Below are 22,332 nucleotides of genomic sequence, written 5' to 3'. Positions count from 1 at the left end.
GACAGGTCATCTGCTTTGCCATTACGTACCCCTGGGCGATATGTGATAACAAAATCTTATTCTACAAAAAATAACACCCAACGGAGTTGTCGTGATGATGGAGTCTTGGCATTGCGCAACTATTGCAGGTTTCGATGATCTGTTAAGACAGTAACTGTATGTCCGGCCCCTAACAAGTGGTGTCTCCATTCTTTGAACGCGTGCTTTATTGCCAGTAATTACTTGTCCGTGATGCTATAGCTCAATTCAGCTGTTTAGAACATTTTGGACAAGAAGGCCACTGGATGCAGCTGTCCGGTTTTGGGGTCTTTCTGGGATAGTACTGCTCCCATTGCAGCACTAGACGCGTCCGTTTCCACAACAAATGGTAACTCTGGTTGAGGATGTTTCAACACCGGAGCTGTGGTAAATTGTTTCTTCAATATCTGGAAGGCCTCTTCTGCTTCCGTGGTCCAGGAGAAGGTCTTATGTTTTCGTAGCAATTAAGTTAGTGGGTGGACCAATTGTGAAAATCCTGCAATAAAATGTCTGTAAAAATTTGAAAATCCTAAAAAAACTTTGGACCCCTTTCACTGAGGTAGGAGAAGGCCAATTGAGAACTGCTTCGACTTTTCTGTTATCCATTTGGATTCCTTTGGGTGACAATATGAATCCCAGAAATTCCACTCAAGTCGTATGAAAGGAACATTTTTCCAATTTTATAAAGGGCTTGTGTTTTTTTAGTTTCTGGAAGACTTCTCTTACATGGGTTATGTGCTCTTGGACTGACCTTGAGTTAATAAAAATGTCGTCCAAGTACACTACGGTGCAGACGTAGAGTAATTCACATAAACCGCTGTTCATAAAAATGTGGAAGGCCGCTGGGTCGGTACATAAGCCAAAGGGCATGACTTGATATTCGTATAATCCGTATTTTGTGTGGAAGGAAGTCTTCCATTCATCTCCTTCTTTGATTTTCACTAAGTGGTAGGCTGCTCTAAGGTCTAATTTAGTAAAACTCTTGGCATCCTTAACTTGATCCATTAGTACTGGGATAAGTGGAAGGGGATACCGGTTCTTGACGGTGATCTGGTTTTTGGCACAGTAGTCTATGGAGGTACGAAGGTCCCCTTCCTTCTTGGGCACGAAAAATAGAGGAGATGCCATGGGACACTTAGAGGGCCGAATGAACCCATTGGTCAGATAATTGTCTAAATAGGTCTTCAAATTAATATTTTCTTGTTCAGTTATGGCATAGATTCTGCTGCAAAGGGTTTTTGAACCAGGAATCAAATCGATTTGGCAATCATATGGTCGATGAGGTGGCAGCACGTTAGCCTGTTCCTCTTCGAATACCTCTCAAAAGTCTTAATATTCCGAAGGAAGGGTCCCTATCATCCCTAAAGTGGGTGTGTTGTGAGGAATATCTGGTAACCCTTTCTTCAGGGTTCCGCCTGGAACATAGCAGGAAGTCCTGCATTCCTCTGTGAAAACAATGGTCTTGCCTCGCCAATCAATCCGTGGGTTGTGTTTTTCTAGCCATGGAATTCATAGAATCACCTTAAACTGTGGAGCACAAATCAGGTCAAAAGATATCTTTTCCCGATGTCCATCTTGGCAGAGCAAGTTACAAACTTCAGTACACTTCGTCAAAGGTCCGGATATTAATTGTGTTCCATCTTCCGCTGTGACATTTTCTACCACAGCTTTTGGATGTATACTAATACCCAACTTGCCTGCTAGTTCGTAATCCATATAGTTTACAATCGCACCACTGTCCACAAATGCTTCCAGAGCATACACCTTGGACGTTTGATGGTCACTACTTAGGATGATCGGAACACCGAAATGAGAGATCTGAATTGCCTTCTTTTGGCTCGACAAGTCGACCTCTATACTTGTCGGGCGTTGGAGTTTTCCTGCTGTTCATCTTCTGTGACTTATCTATCCCCTTTGTCTACTGCTCCCACTGGCTTCCATGGTGGTTTCACTGGACAGTTTTGGAATTGATGACCCACTGAGCTACACTAGAGACATAAATTCTGCTGTCTTCTTCTATCTCGTTCTTCTTTTGAGATGCGACCTCGAACTCCCCTTAACCGCATGGGTTCAGGGTGACTTTCAGTCATTGAACCATTTCCAGAGTCTCTAGAACGAATATAAAATGATTTTACCTCAGATCTAGTTCGATCAGAGCGTTGATTCTGTAATCGGTGATCCAATTGGATCGTTAGATCTATGAACTCGGCACAACCTGTAGGAGGATTCACGACTTGCGCCAAAATATCTTTAAGTTCTCCTCTCAGGCCTCAATGAAAAAGCGTGGTTCTCTTCTCCTCAGGCCAATTCGTTTCAGCTACTAATTTATTGAAAGAGGTTATATAAGCCAACAATTCCAGGTTACCTTGGCGTAAAGAAAGCAACTCGCTGTCTAAGGCCTGGCCTTGAGAAGGATGAGCAAAACGTTTTTCTAGTTCCTGCCGAAAACCAGGATAGTTCCTCAGTAATGGATCAACTCTGTTCACTAGGGGTATGGACCAATCTGCAGCATGTCCTCCCAAATAAGATAACACAAATGCCACTTTTGCCTGATCGGAAGGAAGACCCCAGGTCTACATAGAAAATGTAAATTACATTGGTTAATAAATACTGCAAAATGCTGTGGATCTCATGTAAATCTCTCTGGGGCTGCTAGGGGAATATTTTCGGCCCTGTGAAGCCCCACCTGGGAGTGGTGCCTGCCCTGCTTGGGACTGTAGCAACTGGCGACCCAATTCCTCAGTGTGCTCCTAAGAGAGTTGGTTTCAGACCTAGATGCATGAACCTCTGCTCTGAGCTCTTCCAGAAGTTGGGATAAATTATCTATTCCTGAATCCTCCATTACGCTCAGGTGGAGTTGGTTGAAGTACGGCTTCGCATTCTGTAACGCTTACCTTAAGTCTCTGCGGGAGCGTAATGCCTTTTCTGCTGAGGACCTGTAGTCTAGGCACTAGTTCTGTGGAAACAAACAATTATAACAAAACCACTATTGTAATCTTTTTTATTTTTTTTTATTTACATTTTTTAAGCGCTCGCACAGCCCGGGGGCATCGAGGCACTGTTTCAAGAATATCTCTCTTATTTGTGTATTTAAAATGCGCTTAATACCCGAAGTTTGTTTATTTATTTTTAAGCGCAGACCCGGGGATCGGACCTGTGTTGCTTCGTGTCGTCTTGTTTCCAAGGAAAGCACGTTGCCGCTGAGCTATCCTCCCAGGACAATCCCCATTCACAAACTGATAACTGTGATTCAGTGTACTTGAAAATGACTCTCCCTTCTCACCTGTGCTTTTGTTTTGTGGAGCTCTCCATCCTGTATTCTACAGGGGCACGTTGGGTAGGTGACTTATTCTGAGGGGGTAATGGTGTCGAAAGCCTTTTATCAGTATATGGTCCAAAGCGTCTTTTAAAGTATCAAGGGAAAGTCTCTTGGTAAGAATAATAATTGTTTATAGTTCATCAAATTTGAAATGGTCCCTACGTTGAAGAGATCTCTCTTGCTAGGATTTCCTTTTATCCTTTGCAGGTTTGTGGTTCCCTGACAAGGGTTTAGGCTGTGGTAAGGCTGTAGCTATACTCGTTCTTTAAGGACAATTCAATTACGTCAGTTTGTCTAAGAAACAGAGTAATAGCTGCCTTCAGAAACAAGCGTGGTAAAAATAAGCAAAGAAAAGCCTTCTCGAGCATCATCAGCTCTAACTTCCAGCACCCTTATGGGTGTCGTGAGCCCGTAAAATGCAGGATTGCAGCAGAGTCACTGTGTCCTCCACCTCACCCACTCTTTGTTCCACCTCCGTTACACATTTTCCCATTTTCTTAAAGTCTACCCTCACCAGTGAGAGCTCCATGGATACAGTTTATAGTTTGTTCTCCAGAGGCGTTCGACAATTTTGGATCACCTACAGTAATTGCCCTAGCATAACACTGCCTTTGGCTGGCTCCGGGTCCCTTCCTTCTTCCGGGGGTGCCTTCGGCTGGGTATGCCTGCCTTTGTCCCCAATGCATTGCTCTAGCTTCTGCTGTTGGACCTTAACCAAAATGCCAGCTGTAATTCCTCTGAGCCTATCTCCCTGTCACTTCAAAATCTTTCCCGGCCAGCGGCACCCACGGTTCAGTCTTCAGATGAATCACAGCCACCTCACTCAGTTTCCACACCCTCTCTGACCATCAGCGCACAAGCAACGGTGGGGGGCACCTCCTGCTCCTCAGCCCAATCTTCCAGCACCGTACCCCTGTTCCACAATGACAGGGTTCACCAGGCGAGCAAACGCTCTGGGACAGCATTCACATTGGGCTTGCTACCCACAGCCGCCAGTCACAGAGGCTGAGTGTCCATATCCAGCCCCCAACAGCCCAGCCATCTTAAAATCTTTCCAACGGTCTTCCTTGGGCTAGTGCGTCCTTATACAACCCCCTTAAGCCATAGCAATCTGATAGGGCCTTCCAGCTCTCCAGCTCAGCCCAGGCGGTCCACACACGGCCCCAGCAGCCACAGCAGTCACCAGGGCCTTCCAGCGCACTCCTGCTACCTCCTCCATTGATCTGCTGCCTAATCCACATGTGGGGCCCCAAGCAGGACCCCCTCAGCCACCCGGATGGTCCAACGCACGTCCGCGGTGCATCTTCCCTTGGTCACATTATGGACCCAGGATCCTCCAGCGCAGGCATCCTCGAAGCAACTGATGCAGGTCCCAACGTTGCAAGGCAGGCCGGCATTTCCGCTACGCCTGACTGCTTCTGTCCTTCGCCTTGGAGCTAGTTCACTATTAATTGTTTGCGCTTGGAAAATATTTTCTACTACTTCTGAGTTTCTCATAGCAATTCTCAATTGCACCTCTGCTTTTCTTCCCCATTTCACCTTTTCCTGTTTAGTTTTTCACCTTCTTTTTGACCCCATCTTCACTGATTAAATCATTATTGCCACTGCAAAATCTCTCTGCTAAGAACTGCTCTTCACGAACGTGCTTTTTTTTGTTTAGAAAATTATTTTTATTTAATTATTTAAACCTATACAAAAAGACCCCGGGGCTCTGGGATCCCCCCCCCCCTTCTTCCCCTTGCGCCCCGCACTTCCGCCCATCAAAACTCTGAACACTAAGACTTTGAGACAGTTATATGTTGTTAAGTTACCTTTATAAAGGTAAAATGTTATTGTTTATTATGCAACACTATTAATCCTGCTACTGAAGACGTATTCAGTTGAACAAATGTAAATGTACGATAATAATGGCAATAAACAAATTTGTAAATAAACCTATACAAAAAATGTATGGAATAAAGATTTGATGTATTCAACATTTATCTTTGTTTAAAAAAATGCGATGTCCTGTTAAAAAGCTTTTATACTGCGCCAATTGTCAGCATAGTGGTTTTAAGGCACTGGTATTCTTCGAGAAAATGGCATAGTGTGCCTCCACCCGGGGTGACCATATAGCAGTTTGTGGAGGGAGAAGAAAGGCAAACATGGCAAAACATGGGGGCATGGAGAAACATGAATAGGACAGGACGTGCTATTTCAAACAATGTGAAGTTTTATTTAGAACACAAGTTAATCTACTTAATTTCCAATCTCACAAGAAATTACACAGTATAAAGAAGAGTGATCTCTTCTTTATACTGTGTCCTTTCTTACTTGTGTACCACAGTCTCATTGCTATTTCGACTGCTCTATCAATTGTAACCCAACATTTGTCAATGCCTCTCTTTTAGTAGTCCACACAGACATAGAGGAACACAGGTTACCTATCGATATTCTCCGGAAGTTGCTGGAGCTTGTTGCTTCCAATGTCTAACCATTCCAGTGATGGCATGTTAAGTACTGCCTCTGGGATCGTGGCGAATTGGTTCATACTCAAATCCAGGTGAAAAAGTTTCTTAAGATCACTCAGCTAGAAGAAAAGTTGCAGTGAATATTCTGTGCACAGATGTATGGAAAGTCCCTCAATAAATACTTTTGGTTTCTATAAATGTAACTACATTACTTTTGTGTTGTGAGAATAGAGACAACAGTGAAAAGGCTACTTAGGAAAGTTTGTGAAAGAAACATGGTTGGTGATTTTTAAGTAAAAACAGTTAATTTTCCAATATCATCTTTAAATCAGAATACATTTGTGATTTTATTTTTTGTAGACTTGGCAAAGTAGAACCTTGATTAAAATATATCATGCAGGAGAGTACGCATGATGCCATTCTGAAGAGTCTAAATTAAATCTAGTGTTTTGGAGGATGTATGAAATACCATATCATCCTCATCATGTTTGTTTGTTTCAAAACAAAAATACATACCAATTATAACGCAGTAAAACACATCATCATAGAAACCTCACAAGAAGAATCTCAAAACACAGATCATTAGTGAGTGTACATAAACTCATTTCAAAGCAGTATACTTTGCAATCGTTTCCGAAGATAAAGTGCTGTTTTCAAATATGTGAGTAAGGAACAGCCCACCCGTGGTGAATCCACCCACGGCAAATATATTAAGGCATGCCGATTTTGTGCAAAGCCCAATTCCTGCAATAGGGGTCGTATAAGAAGCTTTTGCATAAGCAGGACAGAAGAATACCAAATGCGCCAAGTCATCGTAAGGTGTCTCACACACAGGGCAAGATCGGTCTGCACCCTCCCCCCTGCACCCGGACCATGCTGCCACCACTGCCCGTAAGGGGATACAGTTGAACATTGTCCTAGATATGAGTACACAATCCGCAGGAAATTCCACCCATAACAAATAACGCTGGACACCCGGGGACATGATTGTCATTAGCCCTCAGTTCTTTCGCTTCAATATTTCCATGCTTTCTATGTTCATGCTCACAGACTCATAAAAGAGAGCATACTACAGGGTGGGTACAGATGTGTGATTTTAATAACCCTCAGCTGTTTCTTGATATGGGAGAGCCATGGGACCCTACCTCTCAAGTCCTTGTCAGTCAGGGAGATAATCAATTTGTGGGTGAGTGAGGCTCTACCATTGTCCCATAGCATAAGCCAGTGCAATACTGGCTGCAGAGAGACCGTATCCCCAATTGGTGTGCAGCCCAATTCTATAGGTACTCCAAAATTTGGAGCCGAAGCTGGCAACCCCAGCAGTTTCTTAAGGAATTGATTCTCAAGTGTCTGGACCGCACTAGTATTAGAGTAGCACCACAATTCCACCCCATATCAATATCAGTGCCATTCCCAAATGTATGAAATGCCATAAAAGGGATTATTCCCACTCTACTGAACTTCACATCTCCAAGAAGATGGCACATGCCGCAGTCTCATGGAGATGATGATGGATCAAGTATGGTTTGCTCTTGAAAGAAAAAAATAAATGAACAGAGAATTTCCAATGCAGATTAGTTGTGAGGAATGTTGATGCGTGTATGGTCAGCAGTTTCTAGTGTTAAGGTCATGGACCAAGAGACCCGCCAAGCTAGTATTGTGTCTGAAATCATAACTGGTACATGTGATGTTTTCCTTTTTGTATTATGGCCAATGAAGAGCATACATATGTCATTTTCTCCTTGTTGGCCACTGGTGATTGCTGCTTGTATCTGTGAGTATCCTAATATATATGCAGTGACTATTGTGCATGGGTTTTGTGATGCATTGTGCTTTGCCTTTGTTTTGTTGAAAAGTTTTTAAAATGCACATTTCATCACTTTAGTGAATTTAAGGCACTTGTATCTTTTCTACGAAAATGACGTATTATTTAGAGTGTATGTTTCCAAGCATTCTGTTGGTCATGCTGTGGACTGAATGCAGTGCCTGTTGTGTGCGGTTAATGTGCTGATTTGCATTACACACATGTAATTGCTAGCATATTATTCGGAGCAAATTGTTTTGTTCTTGGTTTGGACTTCTATGCAGTGTGTTGGTGTGTAAAGCCACTATAAACAAATACGCGGACACCAGCAAGGATGTTGTCAACCTTCTTTATTGAGGCACAATGTAGTAACTGCCTAACCCCTGGCACTTCCTTTCCCACAATGTCACTTCCCTCAATGACGTTTCGCTTTGCCAAGGCTGCCTTAAAGGGCCAGCCTACCGTAACAACACCCCCGGACAAATGTCCTTACAACATCTTTAACAAATGTCCTTACAACATCTTTAACTTAACTGTCTGACGTGCTGTCAACATTCCTCCACTAATCTGGGAGGTCTCTTGATGCTCCTCTGGGGTCATCCTCGCGGCTCTTGGTGTGAGCCGCCGTCCGCGTCTTCATCAAGGCTTGGCTGACATTGAACCTGTGGTCCGAGGGGGACCCAGGCTTCATCGTGAATCTCAACATAGTCTGGGTATGGATCAACCGGGGGCGTCCTCTCTCCTGCTCCTTTCATGACATGTTTGAACCTAGAGCTGTTTTGAGTTACTTCCCTTTCTCCATTTGCAGCCGTTATCATGGTTCCTTTCATGGCAACAACCTGTAGTGGCACAGGTGAGAACTGGGAGTCTGTCTTTTTCATTACGACCTGTTGTAACCATACTTCATCTCCTGTTTGGAACTCCTTTGTTTGCGCCCTCATCCTTTTTTCTGTATGTTCCTGTGCTTTTTCTTTTGTTTCTTCGTCTCTTCTACATGACTTCCTGGTCTGCCTCAGGTCGTGATGTCGGATTGTTGACAAGTCTGGTTCTGACTTGGTATTTCACCATGAGTTCAGCCGGGGTTTTGTTGGTGGCCTCATGAGGCGTATTTCGATAGTCTCTCAGCATTCTGCATAGTGCTTGATGCTGGTCAGCCCCTTCTATGCGTGCCCTTTGTATGGTCTTTTTGATGGATGCCATAAATCTTTCTGCCATACCATTGGCCTGAGGCCACCTTGGTGTGACTCTTTGGTGGCGAAATCCCAGATGTTTTGCGAATACCCCAAACTCATGTCCACTGAAAGGTGCACCATTGTCTGATTTTATTGTGTCCGGTATACCCCCCTCGCTGAAAACTTCATTGAACATAGCAGCTACGTGGGCGAACGCTGTAGATTTGATACGTTTTACAATGGGGAACCTGGAATGTTCGTCAATGAATAGTAGTAAGTAGTCTCCCTCCTCATCAAGTGGGCCGTAGAAGTCAACTGCGACTCTTTCCCACGGGTGGTCTGGAATTGTGGTGACTCTGAGCGCCACTTGGGGTTCTGGTTTGGCAGTGCATTGGCATGCTGTGCAGTTCTTGACCCATCGGTCGACCATATCGTCCATGAAGGGGAACCAGATGTTGCACCTTAATTGTCTTTTCGTGTTTTCCGCCCCTCTGTGGCCTTCGTGGGCCATTTTGATGATATCCGATCGCAGTGTAGTGGGAATGACTATCTTGCATCCTCTTAGCAGAACGGACTTGTCCTGGATTGCTAGTTCGGTATGTACCCTGGCCAATCTCTCAATCTCATCTCTGCATGCCCCCGGGTGCCTTTGAACTGCTCTGCGGAAGTCTTTCCATTTATTGTTTTCTGTCAGGCTAATTGCTAGAGCCAAGGAGGGGTCTGCTGCTGAAGCTGCCGCAATGGCTTCGATGGAGACGGCAGGTGGTAGCTCGTTGGCAGTGACGTAGCGGATGTATTCTGAGTCACCTGGCCTTGGAGTGGGACTGCCAAACGGGTGTCCTGAGAGGTAATCTGCAGGATTGTTCTCGCCCCCGGTCTGTGGATGATGTCAAAGTCGTATTCTTGCAAGCGGATTCCCCACCGTTCAATCCTGGGTGGCATCTTTGTTCGTGGATTGTCAAAAAGAGATAGTAACGCTTGATGATCTGTGATTAAGATGAATTTCTTCCCAATAATGAAATTAGGAAAATTTTCACACGCCCAAAAAGCCGCCAGGCTTTCTTTCACTGCCTGGGAATAGGGCTGATTCTGGGGGAGCTAAGGCTCTGCTGGCATAGGCAACTACGTGCCTCGGATGAGTGTTTTGTCCACTGGTCTGGGCAAGGATGGCACCTAGAGCCACCGGCTATTTCGGTGTGCTTTTCGGGGTCGTAATATGCAAGCTTCCTGGCTTCAGCGAGGGATTGTTTGATGGTGTCAAAAGCAGATTGGCACTCTCTGGTCCAGTTGAATGTGGCGTCTTTCTGTAGCAGGTGTCTGAGGGGTTCAGTTATGGTTTGCGAAATGTGGTATGTATCGGGCGCAGTATTCGGCCATTCCTAGGAATGATCTGACATCAGCAGCTTGACTGGGTTTTCCCAGATGAAAGATTGTAGAGACTTTGTCGGGGTCAGGGGTCATCCCGTCCGCCGAAAATATGTGGCCAAAGAACTTGAGTTTGGCTTTACTGAAGCGACACTTCTCGATGCTAAGGGTTAGTCCGGCTTCCTGCACCGCCTTGCACGCGGCTCGAAGGGCCACATCCTGTTCACTGCGTAACTTTCTGAACACGAGAATGTCGTCACTGTAATTTAGGGTTCCTTTGATGGGTCGTATTATCTGCCGAATGGTTTCATGAAAGATTTCGGCAGCTGAGGAGACCCCGAAGTTTAACCGCTTATAGCGGAATAGTCCATCATGTGATGCAAAAGTGGTGATAGGTCGTGACTCGGGGTGGAGTACAAGCTGGTGGTACCCTTGATTTAGATCTAACTTGGAAAAGAGTACGGCTTTATTCAATTGGACGCTCATGTCCTCAATTTTCGGTCCTGGGTGACACTCTCGTCGTATGGCGGTGTTGGCTACTCTCATGTCTTTGCACAACTGTAGACGGCCACCCTCTTTTGGGACGATTACGAGAGGGGAGACCCATGGCGTTGAACCAGTGGCTGGTTCAATGATGTCATCACGTAGAAGTTGGTTCAGTTCTTTTGAGACCGCTTCTTGTAGGTGGAACCCGACTCTGTGTGGGTGTTGTGGGACTGGGCGGATTGTTGGGTCAATATGCAATTTGATTGGTGGGCCTTTCATTCTGCCTAGGCCTCGACACAGTTGTGGAAATTCTTTCACAATCTCGTCCTTTGCAATGATCGCAGTGACAGAAGATTCCAGATCCATGTTGCAGACATGTCCATGTTTCCTGGTTTGGGGCGCTGACAAACTGATGTCACCATCCCGGACAGGTATGTTGATTAGCCCTAGACAGGAGGCAGTTATGTAGCTCAGCAGACATCGCCCTTTGGTGGGGCTCCTGATGACATGAACTATGGTGGTGGCGGAATTGTCACCGAATGTGAGCCGTCTTTTGAATGACCCCCCACTGTGCAAGGGAGTATCTGCGCCCCATTGATATATTTTGGAGGTTGTTGGGGTTAGTATGGGTTTGTTTTGAAGTAATTGGAATTCTTACTCACCCATTATGTTCACTGTCACTCCAGAGTCACTCCAGAGTCGATCAGAAAACTAAATTGTTTGTTGCAGATGTCCATCTGTATTCTGGGTGCCTCCTGTGCCTTCTCATCATCCATGATGAGGTTCACAAACTCATCGTGGGCATGCAGGTCGTAGTGGTCCCTTTCATAGTCAGGGTTTCCTTGGGCTCCGAAGTGAAGTCCTTGTCGCAGCGGCGGTGGGCCATCATACTTGTCGCGTAGTTGCGTGATTGGTTCCTGTGTCTCATATTCTTGGCTGTCGTCCTCAGGGTATATTTCTTCCACCTCCTCGGCCCCTGCTGGTATGGGCTGACTGGTGAGATTGATTTGGAAATAGTCTTTGGAATGTCCTATATTGCGGAACTGCACCCACACGTGGTGTGGGAAACGGTTTCCCTTCTCTGCATACAGACTGAAAGTGTCCTTCTCTGCCGCAATTGCCGCACTTTTGCCCAGCATGTGGGAATGACATCCCGCACCTGTAGCATTGTCTTTGTATGCGTGGGATCGATGTGCTGCTCGGGCCGCTAATTCTTTCGTTTCCCTTGGTGTTGCTTGCATGGAGTGCTGCTATGTCACTTCTGTCTTGCTTGTTGACTGCAGTGCTTGTCATATATGTGGCTTCTTTCTCCACCCTCTCCAGTATTCGTGCCATCTCACTCACCTCTTCAATTGTGACAATTGTGACAGGTTTTTTGAGAAGTTGTTTCTGTAAAGCCGGCGAAAAGCACCCTTCAATTACTCTTAAGCGAATTGCTTCATCTAGTGAAAATGCGTCGAATTGACAATGTGCACCTTTGACTCGGAGTCTTGTGATGAATTCATCCACCGTTTCTTCACTTCGCTGCGTGCACTGGTTGAAGATATATCTTTCATAATCCCTGTTGGGGGCGATAACAAGACGTTTGTTTAAAGCTGTTATCAGGCTTGCAAGTCAGTGAGTTCTGCTGGTGGAATAGTTTTGATAAGTGTATTTATTTCGGCGCCCGCCGTGTTAATAAACATGCTGCGCAGGCGCGGAGAAGTTTCTTCACCTGCGGCATCTATGAAGTTATTGAAATCCTCAAGCCATTCCACCCACCTCGTTCCTTAGTCAGCCTGTGGGGTCATGGAGAAAAGGAGGAGGCATGCGCCATGCTGTCGCTGTGTATATCGTGACTGTTGGAGCTGGTTGTGAGTTTGAGCTCGCTTGGTCAGCCGATGTGCTCATTGCTTTGGGCTGGTGCCTGGCGTGGCTCTGCGTAGTAGTGCACCTGGATAGCACTTTTCCCCACAGTGTCGCTGTAGTGGATTGGGCCCAGCCCCCTTTTGCTTGTAGTTGCTTGCGACCTTGTAGCTGGGTCGGTGGTACCTGGATCCTGAGGTCCCTTCGCCTGCTTCGGATCAGGCACTCCCGGCCATGTGGACTGGATATGCCCCTGCTGTGCAATACTGGTCTGGTGAATGTTGGTGGTGGTGTCACCCCAGTTAATCTTTCTTCTTAATTTTTTCTAACGTTGCAGGCGAGCCTGGCGGGATCGAATGTGTGGGCTCCTGGAGATAAGCACTATTGACTGCAGCAGTAGGTGTGACACTGCAGGATCGTGCGTGTCTCTGGAATGGAGGAGTACTATAGTACCTGATATGCCGTGGCAGGACGTTTGCGCTCAGGCGCCCTGACGGCTGGAAGGAGGAGGACTGCAGGCCAGTGGGATCACTGGCGCATGTAGGCAGACGCGCTGTGGGATCACCGGCGTGTGCAAGGAGGACCTCTGGTGGGGACATACCTCGTCACCAAATGTTGGGGTGTAAAGCCGCTATAAATAAATACGCAGACACCAGCGTGGAGGTTGTCAACCTTCTTTATTGAGGCACATCGTAGTAACTGCCTAACCCCGGCACTTCCTTTCCCACGTCGTCACTTCCCTCAATGACGTTTCACTTTGCCAAGGCTGCCTTAAAGGGCCAGCCTACAGTAACACAGTGTCTGTTGTATGTGGCTATTGTGCCGAATTGTTTTGTACATGTTATTCCAAGAGTACTATTCGGAGTGCATTAGTATTGGTCCAGTTATGGGTCTGTAGCTAATGTGCTGAATTGTATTCTGCACCTTCTGTACTGATTGTATTATTCCGAGTACATTGTTGGTGATGTTCTTTTCAAAGTGTGTGTTTTGATATGTGCATTCATTCGACATGAAAGTGCATATCATTTCAGCACTCTTACTGCGCGTGTACAAATATTTGGAGAAATAATGTTTTCTTAAATGGGGATTATCTCTAGTTTGGCCTATCTGATTTTCAATTTTCTTGATGCACAAGTTCAAGGTAAGGACTAGGTTCAAAAACTATAAAATCAAAGCTGAACATTTTCGAGATCTGTGTCTGAAAAGCATGTTTTCTGTGAGTATATTTTAAACTCAATGCAAAAATAGCTTTTTCTACATGAAAATATTAATCTTCACAAAATTTGGCCTCAGTGTTTCCATTAGGTGGGAACAAGTATCTATGTTATGTTATTGTGACCTGTACCGCGCACTGCTGACATTTTTATTGTCTCCATACGGGCCGATCTGAAAATGAAGGGAGTTGGGGTGGTTAGTTAGTTAGTAGAATTGAGAGGGAAAAGAGTAAGAGCGCGTTTATGTGCTGTTGGTAGCTTCAGTTCGGAAAAACTAGTCACTATGTGCTGGTATGATTTTAGTTGATTGGCATTTGTGTGATGTTTTTTGGGTGGTTGTACGCTGGTGTTTCATGTGCGTGTTGTGGAGAGTTGGTAGAGTGCCTGTAGTTTGGGTGTTTTGTGGCAAAGGTCTGGGTTGGGTGGTGGTATACAGAGCGTTAGAGTATTTAGCGGGGTTGTCTGGATTATTTTGTATCCGTTTAACCCTTCGGCTTAGTTTTTTCCTTTTTGCCATGTTTATAAAAGTTTCCTGAATTGTAGGTGATCTTGTTGTTTGTATTTCCTTTCAGAATGAGTTCCAGAGTTCCACCTATGCTATGCATGAGAATGCTGATCACCCAATTTTTGTTTTGTGTATTGTTTCGGTTTGAGGAGGATATCGTTGCTGGATCTTAGTGTTTGTGTTGGTTTGCAGATTGTGATTTTTGTCCTGTTTGAATTCCACTCCTTGGCTGTGGGTCACTCTGATATGAAGAGAGTTTGGAAGTAGATTTGTTTTTTGATTGGTAACCAATGCAGTGTTCTTAGCGCTAGGGTGATGGGTCCTCTTCTCGTGAGTCTAAGCAGTAGACTTGCTGCTCCGTTCTGTATTCATGTATTTATTGTAGCTTACTCATGAGGTATTCTGGTATTCCGAGATAGATGCTGTTGGCGTAGTCCATTCTTTACATGACGAGAGTGATGGCGGTGAGTGTTCAGTGGGAAAGAGAGAAAGGGAAGTATCTTCTTGATCATATGTAGGTGGAAGAAATATTTCTGAACTACTGCGTTTGACTTGTGCTTCTAGTATTAGTTTGTTATCCATTAGGATTCCAAGATTTGTGACTACTTTGGATGGTTCTGGCGGGTTTCTGCCTCGCTGGGCCATGAAATGTGATGGTTGTTCAACGGGTCTTTGGGTGCGATTATTATTTCGGTTTTGTCTTGGTTGAGTTTAAGGCTGTTGGTGCTCATCCAATGGTGTAGTTCAGTGAGGTAGTCGGTGAGCGTTGGGTTTGGTTCTTCGCTGCCATTGATTTTATAGATGATTTGAGTGTCATCTGCCTAGTTGCAGCAAGTAAGGCCATGTTTTTTGATCAGGTTAATCAGGAGTCATGTAGATTTTGAAGAGTAACGGGGACAGTGATGAGCTCTGTGGAACTCTGTATATTTTTTTCCGAGGTGCTGACTTGAATGTCACTCTACAGGTTGTTTATGTTCTTTCTGTCAAGACGGATGTTAGCCAGAGGAGAGCTGTGTTGCCGATCCCAATATCATCCTTTCTATTGATTAGTATGTTGTGGTTGACTGTGTTGAAGGCTGCTGAGGGATCGAGTATTAGTGCTGAGTTGACGTTGGAATCTGCATTCGTCTTTAGATTTATTTTTATTTATTTATTTATACATGTATATATTTATAAAGCGCTGGAGCCTGCGGGCATCAGAGCGCTGTAACAAGACACCAGTTACAACATAAAATAACATAGACAATTCGCAATCAAGTAAAAACACAAAAAATACCTGCACAGTCACAATTCATCATAATACAATCGTTCTTAACAGGAAATGTATTGCTCAAGACTAATCCACTATAAGGTCTGGGTTGGGTGGTGACATATAGATAGTAGTGCAGTTTCCTTTCCACTCATGGGTCTGAAGGCTACTTGTGCCTGATATAATAACCCATTGGTTGAGGTTGAGGTAATATTCTGCTGATTTTTTTCTGGGTGAGGATGATCTTGTAGACGTCTGGTGGACAGCAGTCTCCTGTAGAGCCCGCTCAGTTGCTTTTGCTCACAAGGCTATTAAATGTATCTGTCGAGATCGGCGGGAGGTGGTTTAGTCTAGTCAGTGGTTCTGGTACTGGCTGGTTGAGGTGATAAGTGGTGCTTTTTGGCTTGCTTTCTATTATTTGCTGGATCCTGGTGATTTTGTTTTTGAAGTTGTCGGCAAGGTCGTCACCTAGTTTTTGCATAAGGGTTGTTGCATTGTGGCACATGGATGGGTTTCTTATCTCATTTACGATGTTCAACATTTCTTTCTAGGTGTTCCTTGACTTTGTGATCTGTTCATTATAGTATGTCTTTTTTGCTTTAAGTGTTTCAGTTTTGTATAGTCTTATCTGTTTTTGGTATGCCGTTTGTTTGTGTTGGTCATAGTTTTTCCTCCATTCTTGTTCTAGTTGCCTGGGTTTTTTTTAGTACTTTGAGATGGGGTGTGAACAATCTTGCCATTGTTTTCTTTAGTGAGGGGTGAAAGGTCTTTCTGGTGCAATGTCATCTAGTGTTTTCGTGATCCATTTTTGGATTGTCTCTGTTCTTTGTTCTATGCCGGCTGAGTCTAGGATGGTGATTGATGGTTTTGTGGCTTCCAGTCTCGCGTTTATCTCCACACTGTTAATGGCCCTCCAGTATATTTTCAGAATTTTAGGGAGGCTGGCAGGGATCCTTGTTGGCATTTGGATCAAGAAGCGTATAATGAGTTGGCCAATTCCAGAGGATTTGCATTGGAGGTGCAGCTGTGACCAGGCTTTTGTTGCAGAAGATTGCATCTTGTGTGTGGTCTGCTGCATGTGTTGCTCCTTTCACCAGTTGTTGTAGATGCATGGTCGCTAGTTGATTAGTTAGTGTTTTGGGTGGAGGGTGGGAGATTGTCTCTTCTTTGAACCAGTTGTTGAAGTCTGCCAAATATGATCAGGTGATCATTTTTAATGGCCATGTGGTGATAGCATCCACAAGGGTGTCTACCAAGGTCGAATCATAGGTCGGTGGCTGTAGACAACTAGAAACTTTAGGTTGATTTCGGGTCTAAGGTTACGTGTAGGAAGAGTGATTCACAGTTTGGGATGTTTAACAGTGGTACTGTTTTTATGTTTAGCTGGTGCTTTTATGCTACTGCAATTCCACCTCCTCTTTTTCCTTGTCTGTTGGATTGCTTGATTTTGAAGTTGTTGGGTAGGCATTCATGCACTATTACCTTGTAGTTTTGAGTTTGCCAGATTTCTGTGTGGAATAGGATGTCTAGCCTTCAATCGCATAGCAAGTCGTATATTTCTGTTGCGTGCTTTGATATTGATCTGGCGTTGACTAGGTTGCAGTTTATCTTTCTGTTTTTATTGGTCTGTTTGGTCTTTGGCTGTGTATTATGGTGGTTGTGTTGGTAATTTCTTCCACTGGATTGGTTATTCAGGTTTGTTGATGCTGATTCTTTGCTGAGCAGTTCTGCCAGGTTTTGTATTGGATTGGTGTCCTCTCCGGTGTCGTCTTCCTTGCGATGTTGGTAGTACCTTTTTGTCCTGACAATATTTGGGGATGAATGGCATGTTGGTGTTGTTTCCTTCTGGTTTGATCCTGTGTTTCTCCCATCTTTCCCCTAGGCTAATGTACTTATGGTTCTTGAGGATAGATGGTGGTTCGAGTGTGTGGTAGGCTGACAGGTACGGTGTTGGGTAGAACGAAGTTGGTCTTGTTCTTGTGAGTAGACATGTTTCCATTGTATGTGTGTGATCCCTTGGTATGCGTCTATTCCCAGGTGTGGTGTTCTGAGCTTGTTCCCCTTTATTTGTTCTGTTTTGGTTGTTCCTTGTGCGTCAGTCTTTCATGGTGCGGGGCATTTTGTGATGGGATCTGTTCTGAGGGTGGCTCTATCCCAGGAGGGAGGACCTTCAAGGGGTCAGAATTTTCCTGGAGACTGGGTTATCCCAGGAGTCTGGGGTGTTTTAGCATCTGTGGGTTAGCCCTGGCAGGCAGTGACTAACTCTGGCAGTCGTGGATTACCTCTCACTGACTAAGACTAACCTGGACTATCAGCGACTAACCCTGGTGGTTGGTGACTAACTTTGGCAGTTTGGGACAAAATTTGTATGGTTAGTTGTATTGGGTTCCCAGTAATGAAAGCCTCCCTGTCGTGGTCTGTGGTTGGGTCATTCCTTGAGGGTTCCTGTGTGGCTGTCTCTCCTTGTGGGGTCCTGTGAGCTTTCTTGTAGTAATTGTATCAGGTTGTCTCGGGCTCAAAGTGGCAAGTGCTTCCCTGTGGTGACCTCTGGTTATATCTTCCATTTTTGGGGTCATGAGTAGCTGTCTATCCTTGTGGATTCCTGCAGTTTTGTAGTTGTATTTGCATTGGGTTCACAGTTAAGAAAGCCTTCCTGTGATGCCCTTTGGTTTGGCCTTCTTTTGTGTTGACCTGTGGTTTTGTTGTAGTTGTATCGGGTTCACTGTTGCGAGAACCTCCTTCTGGTGGCCTGTGGTTTGAATTTCCCTTATGGGGTCCTGTATAGTTGTCTCCCTCTCTGGGCTGTTGTATTTGTATTGGGTTTAACAGTGGTGAAAGACTCACTGTGGGGGCCTGTGGTGTCCAGTGGTTAGTGCTTCTCCTTGTGGGCTCCCATAGTTGTTTGGTTGTATCCAGTTCACAGAAGCAGTGGCCTTCCTGTGGTGAGCTGTGGTTTTGTAATTGTGGTTGTATCGGGTTCTCAATGGCAAAGGCCTCCCTGTGATTGCCTTTGGTTTGATCTTCTCTTCTGTGGATCCGTGGTTTTGTGGGGTTCTACCAAACCTGGTGAACTTTCAAGGATGAGCGCAAAAGTGCATTGGTGGGTGGAATTAAAATTCACCATTTACAGTATCTATGCAACCAAAACAGTTTTGAGGTTTCACAATGTAACCTTAATTTCACTTCAACTGAATGTTTTGTCGGTTCATATTTCAATGTTTTTGTTAACATAGTCTTGTGTTCTCTGCTTCTTTAATGCTGTGCTTATACGGGCATGACCCCTTTCACACTGCATCTGCCTGCACTACCCAATTGCATAGCCTGTGGACATTGTGAAAAGTTCCCTGCCTGACTTTGGGGACAGCCTTGGGGGTGACTTGGGTTGCTGGGTACAGCCTCAATACAGTGGATGATGGGCCCGTGGTAGTATGGGCTGGATCCCCTGGTTAACACTTGCCCTTCTTCATTTTTGCGGACATTCACATGGACACCACCAGACACCTCTGTATTATAAGGGGGGTGCCTGAAGTCCCTGTTTAACAGACCCCAGTGTCAGGGGTGAGCTGCAGGTGAATGGGCTACCCTGGAGAAAGGACTCATGGGACCAGCATTTTCCCAGGAGGTTGTGGGCCTTCAGGCCTGTTTGCTCGGTTTGTGGATCCACAGACTTGCACGGGGTCTGCTAACACAATAAATCAACCCTGCTTGAAAATTAAAGAAATACCCATTGCACAACACTGCTCACCCGTGGGAACATTAATAACAGAGCCTCCCATCTCGACTATCCTCTGCATCAGAAAGTGGAATTCTAGATGACGACAGGGCTTGATTTCGGTTTTGTCTGGCTCCCACTGACCCAACTCAGTCCAAGGGAGATTGAGATCAACAGTCACAGGGGTCCAGTGATTTAGAGCCACAGGTGCAAGCCGTTGCACAGAACCAAGCGTAGCGAAAGGAACCACACAATTATAAAATGTGTGAATCACAGTTAGTGTTGGTTTTTAGAGAAGGATGTGGCATGTGTTTGGAGGGTGATACGAGGACTGGCATAGAGAATTGGGAGCGGCTGGAGGTGAGAGGGGTTAAGGGAGCCAGGAAGAGGTAGAGATTGTTTGGAGGAAAAGAAGGTTACATTAGGTGGTGATGGTAAGAGTATCGAGTGTAAGTGATTTAAATCTGGCACACACGCAAGTCAAAGCCCAGCATGTAGTGCGCAATTGAAGCCCTTATTTTTTTGTGTCTATAAGTTCAATATTCTGAACGATATACCACTCATATCACACCCTTCTCCTGAGAGCCCCCTGGTCACACTGAACGTGGAATCAGGCTAGTTTGCAAAGGTAAATATTTATTTATGTATTTAAAATGTAATCACAATAGGTTAGTAAGTAAACAACAATCACCAATGCGGAGACAGAACACTGAATAATATCTTTAATACACTAGGAATAACTAATGAGCAAAACAAATGCAGCACAGAAAATAATACTTTTGTATTGGTTCAGATCAGATAGCACTATGGTTAGAGGTTCCCCCTGCAACACCCCTCCACCCTCCAATAGGCAATGTAAAGAGATGTGAGGCGAGAGCAGGTATTCAGGAATAGCAAAAATCAAACAGAATATCAGTCCCACTTTCCCCCTTGAGACACAAGAGAAAAACGGAATTGACTTTTCAGCTGTCAGTATGGCTTTTAAAGTTGTCTTTAAAATTGACTAGGCAAAAACACCAAATATGGTCAAAAATACTTAAATTGTTGTAAATTCCTATGGGAGCCGCTTTGAACAGTTGCACACAATCAAAAGCAATGATTTAGTCCAAAGAAAACATTTGAAATCTTAAAGTCCAAGTCTGAAACAAATTAAAGCTATTTCACACATGTAAAAATTTCCTAGAATTGTAATTCACGGCAAACTTTTCCTTGCGTGACATTCGCGATAACGGGACAATTTGCATGGCGGTTTTGGGTTCTATGGATAGCTACAGGTCAGGTACAAGTAGGAGTTGAAATTTCGTTTCTATCAGAAAAACTGAGGGAGTTATAGAGGTTTTAGTAAAAGCTGTTTTTGCGAGATAGGGGCAAAAATGAAAACAGAAATGCACTTTTGAAAATGACAAATGGGTTTTCTTGCACTAGAGGATGACTATGAAAAAGCAAATACCACAGAGGGATCTTACAGTCACGTGATCAGAGTAACCCACCTGCTGTGGAAACTCTACTTCTTGAGATGAGAAAATGTTCAGCGCAAAGATAGTTCTAACAATACTGGTTCTGAATGAAAGAGGATGGGTTTGAGATAGGGATAAGACAATGCAGATATACTATGAGCCACAGTTCTTCCTATTAATACTCACAGGATACGTTATTAAATTGGACCGTCATCTCTGGTCTAGGAAAGACAGCCCATCAGGCACGGTACTGGATCAGCTAGGCTGGTCGCTGGGTTTGCACAGGATCTGCCTTCCTAGCCTGTGGGTATTTGAATCAGCTGGATAGCGAGTTCCTCAGTCAAGCCTAGTGGTGGCAAGCCAGAAAATTTCAGGATACTGGTTCAAAAGGCCTTCTCACACCACACAGTGCTTCACTGGGTGGAGAGAATAAATGTGAGGATTATGGGCCTTGCTGAAATCAATAGTTCTCTATTGCTGGCAAGAGTCTTGGCCTCTGGATCTGGAAGAATATTAAAACTGGATGTAGAATGCTTGATCAGAGTGCTTCGCCGGAATCAGGAAAGTCAGTGGATTAGTGAGTCCCTATGTGTTGTCAGCTGTCTCTATTTATGCTTTAAAATGACATCACAAAGTGGGTGTATGGGCCGGCTTAGCTAAGTTTGCCCCTGTGAGCTGGGATAGGATCAAGACTTCACCTACGCCTTGCAATTTGAGTGATTGGATCAAGGCCGGATGATGTCACATTTTATGGTTTGCTTTACTGTCCTCAGAAACCTCCCTTTAGCCACTGGTCTCAAAATCGGATTTGATACTAAATGTACATTTCTACATTGGTCACCTTCATACAAATCACACACAAAGATGCCATATTTTATGTAGCAGCTATTCCTCAAAACCCTGCAGTGGTGGGATATTGTCTCAACTTTCTACAGAATTTTGTCCTTTTTGCTATGAACACAATTTCCAAATTTTAGGCAAATTTCCACAAATGTGTGTGTTAACATAGGGATGTGCGTGTAAATTTTCACAATTCTAACATTAATACATTTCGCATAAAACCACATATATTGCCATTCCTGTCCAGAACATGTCACACAGTTCTACCACCTCTTCACACGTGCAGCCAAAAATTAGATTATCAACTCTGTCCTTTTTATATTTTTCACCACTTTGAATAACAAGTTATGAGTCTTTTAAAAATTGTTCATTGTTCATTCTTAACAGCAGGTGGCCGCTTGCCTCCGCCCCTTTGTCTCTCCTGGGAGTCCAGTGCATCCTCCTCCTTGGGGGAAGTTCCCTCCAAGAGCAATTTACGACCACCTTCACACCTCTGTTTCCTGGGCTGAAAGGCTTGTCATTGTTCCTTCTCTTTCTGTAGACAAGAGTCTGTTCTAACCCGCAATTAGGATCTTCCAGTGAGTTTCTGCTGAGAGGAAGGCCCTCCTTCTGGGAGAAACCTGATTTTCCAGTTCTTGCACCTCAGCCAGGCTAATTAACTTCTTAAATCCAGCAAAAACCAAATTTGTTGCATCAAACATAAATACATTACTTTCTTAGCCTTAAAATCTGTCGGATCAAAAATACAACTAAAATCTGTATTCCTTTTTGGGAACAATCCTTTTTATGTTTGCTTATCCAGAAGACTTTTAGTTTTAGCTCACTTTAAAGTTTCATCAGTAACTCACCTGACAGCTGTCATTCAGGTAGCCCAGGGTACTGCACCCAGATTTTGG

General features: G+C 44.5%; 1 protein-coding gene across 1 annotated transcript in view; it reads right to left on the bottom strand.

Annotated features, from left to right (window-relative positions):
- Window positions 1-22,332, bottom strand: part of LRRC39 (leucine rich repeat containing 39) — a 207,233-nt gene that overhangs the window by 103,407 nt on the left and 81,494 nt on the right. The window contains exon 6 of the mRNA XM_069641590.1: window positions 5,761-5,906. Within this exon, the coding sequence (XP_069497691.1) occupies window positions 5,761-5,906 (146 nt within the window). The remainder of the gene's footprint in view (window positions 1-5,760; window positions 5,907-22,332) is intronic.

Source organism: Ambystoma mexicanum, chromosome 1q (assembly GCF_040938575.1).
Source record: "Ambystoma mexicanum isolate Mex_15411 chromosome 1q, UKY_AmexF1_1, whole genome shotgun sequence".
NCBI classification, from domain to species: Eukaryota; Metazoa; Chordata; class Amphibia; order Caudata; family Ambystomatidae; genus Ambystoma; species Ambystoma mexicanum.
The sequence above is the reverse complement of the archived record's forward strand: the minus strand, read 5'-3'. Positions and strand labels throughout refer to the sequence as shown.